We start from the raw sequence: 11,100 nt of genomic DNA, 5'->3' as shown, positions 1-11,100 counted from the left end.
GGATTCCTGCCCCATCCCCAGGGGCTAGGGCGGGGCCCCAAAGGGAACATTTACCAATATTTTCAAATTCTTATCCATTGATGACATGACAAGTATTGTATTTCACTTAGTTTACATGCTGATTTCCACATCACATCTAAACAATAAAATAAAGCTACCAGTACCTATGATATAACTCAGGTGACCGCTAAGGCCCTTGGGCCTCTTGTTAAAAAAAGCCTATAGCTGCTCCTCATGTACTTTTAGTCATTTCCAACAATAGTTGTTATTAGCTCACCTGCCCGAAGGGCAAGTGAGCTTATGCCATGGTGCGGCGTTTGTCCGTCTGTCCGGCGTCAACTTTCTACTTTAAACAACTTCTTTTCAGTAACCAAAAGGCCTTTGATGATGATATTTGGCCAGTATCATGCTGGGATGAAGGCTAAAAAGCTTGTTAAAATGAATGACCTTGACCCACTTTCAAGGTCACAGGGGTCAAATGTGTTAAAATCTTCAAACAACTTCTTCTCAATAACCAAAAGGCCCAGTGTACTGATATTGGGCCTGTAGCATGCTGGGATGAAGGGCTACTAAGTTTGTTCAAATAAATGACCTTGACCAATTTTCAAGGTCACTGGGGTCAGATGTCTTAAAATGTTCAAACGACATCTTCTCAATAACCAAAAGGCCCAGGGAACTGATATTAGGCCTGTATCATCCTGGGATGAAGGGCTACCAAGTTTGTTTAAATGAATGACCTTGACTAATTTTCAGGGTCACAGGGGTCAAATGTCTTAAAATCTTTAAACAACTTCTTCTCAATAACCAAAAGGCCCAGTGTACTGATATTGGGCCTGTAGCATGCTGGGATGAAGGACTACTAATTTTGTTCAAATGAATGACCTTGATCCACTTTCAACCTTGCAATTGTTGGACAATCAAGGTCACAGGCGTCATATCTTTAAATCTTTTAATAGGTTCTTATGAAATCTTAAGATTACATGTGTGAGATTAATACCAGGTGAGCGATGCAGGCCCATTGGCCCTCTTGTATAAAGATCCTTGGAACCATGAAATTCCTTGTGAGTTTTTGTTTACAGATAGTTTAAGACTATTGTGTTTTTAAATCATTTGTAACTACAACTTTACACAATAAGCAAGATACACCTTACTTGTTAAGGAATAAAGATTGAAGATTTTACACTTGACTAAGTATATTTAATGTAATACATAATGTTATTAATCTATATATACATGTATGTTTGAAATACTTTAGCATTATCAGGCTCTACTCTGACTTTTTATCAATTTAATATTGATTTTAATAGAGCATTTCTGATAGGTTTGTAAAGGAATCTTGTCTGGTACAACTTTTCCTTTTGCATCTTCTGTTGAAATGAACTTAATAACGAGTCCCTTAAATAAATGCCTCAATGTTGAAATTGATATCATCTGAACTACCATCGAATGTAACGATGTGTGTGTAGTGAGCTTTTGATGTTTCTATAGGACTAGCTAGCAGCAAGCAGGTTTTGTTACATGTATTTATTAATGACATTCCCCTATACCTAGAATTATGTATGTTTGGTGTTTCAAACTTCAAGTTTACATTGTAATCATAATTGTATTCAAATATTTTTACTTTATTGTAATAAGGTTGGCATTGATTGAATCTGTCATAAATGAAATTAGATCTTATAGATATATGTATACATTGTTATAGATATATGTATACATTGTTATAGATATATGTATCCATTGTTTTAAATATTAAACATTGTGTGGTGCAGTCAATTACTTCGCAGCAAACTATATACTTCAAAGAAAACAAACATATCTATGTATCTGCACAAGGATCTAAATTCATTAAATTCATAATCAAATAACACATTTCATTAATAAATGACATGAGAAAGAAGCTATATATGTATTTATTTCCAAGTTTCTTGTTGGAGGCAAATTTTCCGGGCATTCTGGACATCGTTGTCGAGGGGGGAAATTGATGCGCAAAATAAAATACATATGTTCAAGTTTTTCCAGCATTTCAGCCCAAAAAGAACCTCCGCAAATTACACGTGTTTTTACTGTTTATATAACTATATGAGAAAACACCCGATAGCAGAGTTCCATTATACATTGTTTACTGCAGTAGTGATGTAGGCATACAAGTGTTTGGCTGGTATTCTGCATCAAATTCAATTGTAAACATGAGACTTGGTAAATATTTACCTATATCTTGATATATATACTGTTCTTTCGCTAGTAACATCTTTTTTTGCTGCAAGTGTGTAATTGAAGATAGTACACATGTTATAATTAGTTGAAAAAATACATAACAATTGGCATTAGAAAAGTTTACAGATGTAAGACAGTCCTAGCACCCCCAACCACAGGTTGTAAGTCAACCTATTGTTTAACAGTCAGTCAGGTGTAACCTATTGTTTGACAGTCAGCCAGGTGTAAAAAAATACCCTGTTAGGCCAAGGCATTGTTTACATAATGCGTCCAGGGTCACTGAGGGTGTGACAGAAAGTCCCCAGGGCATTTATCATGAATCATTACCACCATTTACCTGTATTTTTTGTGTGACAGTGGCCAAAATAAAGTGATATTAAGAGAAATCAACATAAAATCAGGTGATAATAAAAGAATTGAATTGCATTGATTATAAAACAGGAAAAACGGTGCATCAAAAAAACATAATAATAACAGAAAAGTGACATTAACAGACGTGATATTAGGTGAAATGTACTGTATAACGTGTATGATATGTTGGTGTCAACGCATATCCTTTCGGCCTGCTGGTAGCCAAAGGCTATATATAAATAAATATAGTTTGTATTCTATTTTACTTAAATATGTATCTATTATTTTCGTTTCATATGAAGCTAATATAAGTGCAAATTTCAGTATTCTCCCCACTTAAAAAAGAAAAGTTACGTTTCGTGTGCAAGATTTCGTGTGGCACAACAACCAAATAGGTTATGTGTGTGTGCCAACTAAAGATGCAACAGAAAACATTTCACAATCAGAGTTCCTTCTTAATCAACAAGGATTAACGTACCAACAATAAATGCTGCTTTTGACAATATTGGAGTGGATGGAGAAGTGAAGAAGAAACCATGATTAATGTATCAAACCACGACCAATCTACAGCAGAATATCAACGAAGAAGTCGTTTGCACGGAGGCCATTAAAAACATGACCAGATGTTTTGAACGTGTTTTCTGCTTCATGGACGACATCCGTTTTGTAAATCCATGTCACAACAAACTAATGTTACGTCCTCAAAGGGGGAACCAGGGTTGGTTTTGTTTAACGTCCAATTGACAGCTGAAGTCTTTTGAGGACGCGCCTCCATGTGTATTGTGTATGCATGCATGTGTGTATGTGTGCCGGAGACAGGGTATGGTGTCATTGTCTCCTTGTGATAGCCCGGATCTGATGCCGAATTTATAGTGCTATCTCACTGAAATACCATGCAGAAAGCACACAAAACAGCATTCCACCCGGCCACATTATGCGGACAACGTATGAACCAGTTGTTGCCATTCCTCTAAATGCTGAACGTTAAGCAGGGAAATAACAAATACCAGTTTTAAGTATCCATTGCCTTCCTCACCTGGCCGAACGCTCACTATTAAAGCCAAAGGTGAGGTATTGCAAAGCAAGGCGCAAGGAAATAAAGGGGAGATATAAGTAGGAAGAAAAATAGAGATCCAAAATGTTGCAATGGGTGCAGCAGATTTATTTTGGTCGCTTTAATTTTGTGTCCTCTATGTGTAGAGGGCATAAAAGCAAATCCCCAATTCTGCAGGGGTTCCAACATTAGTCGCCTCATTGTCGTCCTTCATATCAAATAAAGAACTAGATGCTGCTAGGATTAATCTAATTTAGTCAATGTAAGGGCAAATTACACAAACCTATAACATATATAGCATTTTTAGGTCACCTGAGACATAGTCTCAAGTGACCTATTGCGATCGCCTTTTGTCCGTCGTCGTCCGTCGTGCGTCCGTAAACAATTTACATTTTCGACTTCTTCTCCAAAACCCTTGCACCAATTTCAATGAAATTTTGCAGAAACCTTCCATGGCCAAAGGTCAACAAAAATGGGTGCCGGGTTGGTCCCTGGCCCACAGGGGCCTGAGGGGCGGGACCAAAAAGGGTCGAATTGACTGGAATTTCAAAAATCTTCTTCTCAAGACCCAGATATGGTAGAATCAAACACTCTTCATAGATGGAATGGTCTTAAGGTGCTTTACCAAAATTGTGAATTTTATAACCCTGGGGTCTCACGTGTACCCCTGGGGAGGGGGTAAACTTTACTATAGTTTATATAGGGAAATCACCTTTTGGACCAACATTTGTTTAATTTTCATTGGAAGTAATTCAATTTGGGTAAGCATCATCAGTATTGGATAGCAGTTTGATGGTATGCACAAATGAGCCCTGACTGACCCCCCGGGGCTGATGGGTGGTGCCAAAAAGGGTTGAATTGACTGAAATTTCAAATAAATATCTTCTCAAAGACCCAGATATGTGGAATCAAACACTCTTCTTAGATGGAAGGGTCTTAAGGTTTATGACCCTAGGGTCTCACGTTTACCCCCTGGGGAAGGAGGGGGGGGATTTATTATGGGTTATAATGGGAAATGATACTTTGAATATTACATGTTAATAACTTGATTGGAATTATAACCTTGAGTTGACAGTTTGATACTTTGAAAATTTTGAGCCGGCCCTCCTCCCAAGGGCTGTAGGGTGGGGCCCAAAGGAGTCAGTGTGCTAAAATTTCTTCATTTTCCTTGTTTAGAATCAGAGGTGCTAGTTTCCAATACATTTTAGTCTTAAATCTGTATGCTAGATATTGAATAAGATGGTTTTATTGTTTTTTTGTCACTGAATAATATTTCTGTTCGTGTTAAAAACAAAATCAACTCTCTGTATAAACATATCAGGTGACCGTTAAGGCCCATGGGCCTCTTGTTACAACAATTTTCACAAATTTTACAACAAAATGGATTGGCCGGGTTTCGGTTATTTAATCAATACCCGTTTAATTGTGGGACATACAAAAACATGAATTTATTCATGTTATTAGTTAACGAGGAGGGGAGGGAGTAACATAGATACGCATTATAACTGATAATATAGACAATAAAAAGGTTCAGCAGAGAACCGATCACAAAATAAATAATACTACTGCAAGGCATTACTCTTACTTATGATAGTTTAACTCTAAAATGTCTAGCTGCGTGGCTAATGTATGTCACCAATGGTATAACAATAAACAGACACCATAGTGAATCACTGTGAGACTGTGAAAGTCACAGCAATTAGGTGATAATGCATAACTTTTGTCAAACTATTTTGTTTTCCTGAAAGGTTTACCAGTGAATCATGTAGATTATATATAACCCTCGGAATAGTATTCATATCCCATTTGAAGTCGTGTATTAAATATATTGTATGCTTGCCATGTTATATGACAATTAGACTCATCCATTTGTCACAAACGATACACTGTATATATTATTTGTTTTACATTGTATTGGTATGTAATGTCCATGGTTCACATTTGACCGGAACCCACCGTCATTTATCGTCTTTGCTAGGTCTGACTAGGTATGTTTCCAGTGGCGACCTTGATTTCTCGTCGCTCAGCTGGTATTAATATCACATTTGTAACCTCGAAAGTGGACTAAAATAAAGCTATAAGCATATTATCAGTATCTAAAACATTAAGTCATTCAAAAGAACATGTTAAAAGATTTGAACACGTTTGATACCTGTGACCTTGAACGTATAACAAGGTCATATAAGTTGAACAAACACCAAAGCCCTTCATTCCAGCATGCAACTTGTAAAATATCACTACTCTAAACCGTTTGCTTGTTGAGATGAGGTCATTAAAAACGTTTATAAACATTTGGCCATATGTGACCTTGAAAGTAGGTAAAGGTCATTCACATAAACGAACTTGATAGCTCTTCATCTGAGCAGGCTACTGGTCAAATATCACCGCACTTTTTATTTTGGTTAAAAAAAAGCAGTGTTTAAACATATTCAACCTTGTGACCTTGAATATGAGTCAAGGTCATTCTTTAGAACAAACTTTATAGCCTTTCATCTCTGCATTCTACTAGCCAAATATCATCACCCTAAAATACAACACCGCCTTTTATATCCTTGTAGCCTCCCTGTACGTGACATCTAGTGGCGCAAGGAGGTATCATTTATCTGTACACTTGAGCAACGCTGAATCACTGTCAACAACTATGAACTGGACATTTGTTTACCCGACAATATAGCTTTCATAAAGCATTAGGGAAAAGAAAACCCACACTTTACAGAACATTTATGAAAAATAAAGATCAAAGCAAATAACAACTGCTTTGACAATAAAACCACCTCGAGAGTCAGACCGGGATTTGAAACATGGACCTCCGTTCACAATACTACCGCTTTAACCACTGAGCTACATGATAATCGGTTGTTCTATGGCGTACAGTTATTTCCGAACTTTTAGGGGAAGCTTTCTCTAGTGTTTCATCAGCCTTGGGACAGGGACCCGTAAATCTACCACAGCCTCATTATAATAGAAAAGAAGAGATTAACTCAGATTTTTGTATTCCCTTACATAAGATGAAGCAACATAAAAGAGTTTTTCCGCTAATTGTAGCTTTCTCATGTATCTTTCAAATTTCTTTTTATATTTCCACACGCCTGTCATTTTGGCGCGTTTCTCCTATGGTTCCTGGGGTAACGTTGATAAAGTGCAGACTAGGCAGTGAGCATTGACCTGATTTTTTTAATTTATGTTTTCAAACATTTAAATTCGTTTTAAACAACTCGTATTCTGCAAATGCATCGCAATGTGTGTTGTTTAAGGAATACTTCTCTTGAACATGACTAAACATACATTTAACAATCACCACAGTTGTATTTATGTAGTTTTTGTACCTATATCTAAAATGTAGTTGTAATCCAATTTCGTGTACAAAATGTTTGAATCGCCCAGACAAATAACACGATTGAAACACGACAACAGATACACATGTTGAAATGATTTATCACAATTGCCAGAGACACGTGATGTATCATTTGATATACATACGCAGAAATGTATAAAGCTAAAGGTTTATAACTGGTTCTTTGTCATACTCGTGGTGTTAAGTCCTATGTTTTGTCCTATGGATTAAGAATCACTGCTCCATACAAGTCTATTTGTGTCATGTTATTGATAGCATTGCCCCGCCATTTTGAGGTGCTAACTTTATTAATTGTTCGAAAGAAAACACAATACCATTCCGTTGATGTCAATGTATCTTTGAATGTCAGAAATGTATTACATTTCTTTGTGTATCCATACATTCCTGATCTTTTCTATCTACCCACAGGTATATGACGCCTCCTTCATGTAAACAAGAATAGTAGGATCCGCTGTGCATCATATAACATCCTATTCGATATAAAACATGCACAATTCTGCCAAAAACATTTACTTCTAGAGAGCCCTTTTAACCCACCAGTCCAATGTCTCACACAAGACAGGTGGCATCATGCTCATTCTGTTCTGTTGTCGCACGCACACGATAGAGGCGTCTTTGAGTTACACTGTGACGTAGTCTAGTATGACGCCTCACTGACACGGAGGAGGGGTCTTTGATTTGCAAGGCGTTGTCAAACTCACGTGAGAGAACGTTCTTAAGTCGAATGTTGCTGCGGTCATGTATCAAGGTTGACTCACATGAGAGAGGCGCCTTGATATGGAAGTGTAGACCTGCGTAATGCTTGACTCACATGAGAGAGGCGCCTTGATATGGCAGTGTAACCCTGCGTAATGCTTGACTCACATGAGAAAGGCGCCTTGAGATGGCAGTGTAGTCCTACATAATACCTGACTCACGTGAGAGAGGCGTCTTGATATGGCAGTGTAACCCTGCGTAATGCTTGACTCACATGAGAAAGGCGCCTTGAGATGGCAGTGTAGTCCTACATAATACCTGACTCACGTGAGAGAGGCGTCTTCGCAGTGTAGTCCTGCGTAATGCTTGACTCACATGAGAGAGACGTCTTTGAGTTGGTGTTGTAGTATGATATCTATAGCTGCATCGAATACCACCTGAACATTGTTTGTATCGGTGGCGCAAGTGAAGTGAGTATAAACCTCTTTGGCTTTGTTCCGGTTCAACTTCTCGTATTTCTTCCTTATAAAACTAGCTGCCTGCTCTAACACGTTATCGCCTGTGGAATGAAGTAATAAAAACATGTTTTAGCGAGCAAGTTCATCACAAAATATACCAATGTGACCCTTTGTGTTAGATTATACGTGTTGCATTTAAACAGACACGTAGCTGATATATAAACAAATAAGCTGTTGCACACACATCTGAACTTCTCACGTGTACTATGTCCTCATCATGTGTGGCCGGTACAGTGATTTGGGCTGTTTATTGTCCATTTCATTACAAATAATTTTGATGTAGTTATTTCAAAAAGTCGCAAATAAAGAGAGAACAGAAAAACCAAATAACGACACGTTAAACACACAATACAATTTGAATCTACTCCGCCGTTTTATTATTCTAACACTGACATGACTTTCCAAACCATTCATTGGTCAGTTGTAACTGCTCTAGGTCTCTAAATGCGAGTGTTATCCAGTGAAATTACTATACATGTGCAGATTGCAATAAGGCTGGCTGTTTTGATTCGTCATCAATTATTGTGTACCCCTTCTATATTACGAACGTTGTTAATGTGGTATGTCTATTGTAAGTAAAGATTATTATTACTACGTCACATGTATGTCTTACGTCTATCTACCAGCTACCTCACCATTATCGTCTTGGCAATGTGAATTATAGTTACATTTCTTAGCGAACTTTTCCATTTCTGATTCGACGAATAAGGCATATTGTTGTCTTCTAAATGAAAAATGAATCTAGTCGCTACATCTTAACACATAACGAGTGGTGTACAACAGTTCAATTAGCGTTGATTTGTAGAAAAAGTTAATTTGTAATCGATAAACCTGTTACTTCTTTATCAAAGATACATTGTTTTAATCATAGTTGTTCATTTGTTGTGCAAACCTCATAGTAAACCCAAATAACCTAATAATAAGCATTAAACAGGTGGTTCTGTACAACGTCTCTTTCCCCAACGTTAAACCATACACTCCCTCGTAACTCATTGGACAAAGTTGTATCTGTCGCATTTGAATATTTATATTAATGACATTGTCAGCATTTTGTTACATACATTTTATGTTTTATATATGGACACGAATTCTTATTTTTATACATTCTCCTTAACGCAGAAGTATGTACGGAAATACACGAGGAGGACGAGAGAGGAAACAAAATGGTGGCTACATCACGCACCTAGCTACTTATACATGCAACGGAGACAGAATGAGATATCCCTACACAATTATAACTAGACGTCAAGACTGGCAGTGCTAAGTGTTTCACTAAATATTGATGATTTGTGTATATTATCCGTTGGTAGGAGTATATTAAATTGATGGAGACTGGCAAAGTATTTACACATGTTGCTGTCCGTTCATATAATGTGTATTTCATATCATTGATATGGTATTGAGTGTGTGATGTTCTATTCGTCTGATACTAGTAATCATAAAACATTCAATAAACTGTGAATATAAAGGACTCTAGGATGCTCATTTTTTCCGATATCCGATATTTAGTTTAGATATGTAAATGAAAAGAGAAATTTTGATCAAAATATTTATCTCTATTGTCTTATATAGAGAACACGAATGCACACAAATTCTGGGCATTTTCGTTTCCTCGATTTTTATTCGTGTTTCCCACTTGTACCAGCGCGGGAATAAGAATGGGAGATTCTTGTTACTTTCAACACGAATTTTTTACTATTTTCGTGTTTCAGCTGCATATTTGGAAAAAAATTCTCACTTGGTAAATGGTTATGGTAAATACATTTATCATCATACTTTATACCACCTACCGGTAGCATGATAAATTCGTTATCATTGGTTGTCAATGAGGAGAAGTTGGGAACGACTTGAGAACAACTTGAGAAGAACTTGAGAACGGATTTGCCAATTCTCCAGAACTTTGGAACGGATTTTCTCAAAAAAGAACGTCTGCTCGCGCAAGATGACGTCCGGTTCGGAAATAGTGTTCACACAAAAGTGATCCGCGTAAGAAATAGTCCGTCATAAACATATCAATACAAAGTTACGAAAAAATATTGTGAGAATAACAAAACCATTTCAGGTGTAAATGTGCATATGGAAAAGCCTATGACGATAGGATTGTTTTAAAAATTTATATTTTTCTGCGTAGTTTTAAGGTTCATTGTATTCCTCCTCGCAAAACTATTCGCGCTATTTGTTTACGTTTGACACAAGCGATCGCTGACCATTAAGCTTAGAAGTCATTTGGAAAACTTGATGTTTAGTTGACTTTTTTAAATGGAGAAATATATAAGATAGTGGAATATAAATGATAAATAGTTTATCATACAGTATTTTCAGTGTTTGTCGTTCGAACAATTTTCTCATTGCTCACACGTAGATAAAATCTCAAGTCCACCTACGGTGGCCTCTCGATTTTAACCACATCCTCGCGATGAGAAAATTGTTCTCACGACAAACCCTGAAATGCAGTGTGATAATCTATAAGTAACACAAATTTATCCCATGCGTTTTCCGTACAAAACATGAAATATCACCTGTATAGTCAGGGAAGCAGGTGGTAAGGGGAGATGACTCCAGTTTCTTCTCGAATAAATCTTTCTTGTTGAGGAAGAGTATGACAGACGTGTCCACAAACCACTTATTGTTACAAATGGACTCGAATAGCTTCATACTTTCTTCCATACGGTTCTGTAAAAAAAGACGAACACGTTGAAGTGTTAATCAATACATCCTACTGTATAACGATACACTTTCCTAATTGTTCTCTTAGGATCTTGCTCATTTCTCACCGTTCCCGTTACTTGTCATCGCCTTGATCATTCAATCACTCTTTCTTTATTTTCCTCGCTTCACTAATCAATTATCTACAATCCAGCAATTCGCAGCCATACTTTTTGCCCCTGCAAGCCTGATTTAACTCCCCCCCC

General features: G+C 37.0%; 1 protein-coding gene across 1 annotated transcript; it reads right to left on the bottom strand.

Moving 5' to 3' along the window:
* Positions 1-7,038: 7,038 nt before the first annotated feature.
* On the bottom strand, positions 7,039-10,879 carry LOC110443035 (guanine nucleotide-binding protein G(i) subunit alpha-like; the record flags this gene model as incomplete). The annotated part of the gene is made up of 2 exons (XM_021486984.1): positions 7,039-8,229; positions 10,708-10,879. Coding segments are annotated over 2 exons (360 nt in total), but the record flags the coding sequence as incomplete, so codon positions are not given.
* Between the last annotated feature and the right edge of the window lie 221 nt (positions 10,880-11,100).

This window comes from Mizuhopecten yessoensis, unplaced genomic scaffold, assembly GCF_002113885.1.
Source record: "Mizuhopecten yessoensis strain PY_sf001 unplaced genomic scaffold, ASM211388v2 scaffold716321, whole genome shotgun sequence".
NCBI lineage: Eukaryota > Metazoa > Mollusca > Bivalvia > Pectinida > Pectinidae > Mizuhopecten > Mizuhopecten yessoensis.
The sequence above is the reverse complement of the archived record's forward strand: the minus strand, read 5'-3'. Positions and strand labels throughout refer to the sequence as shown.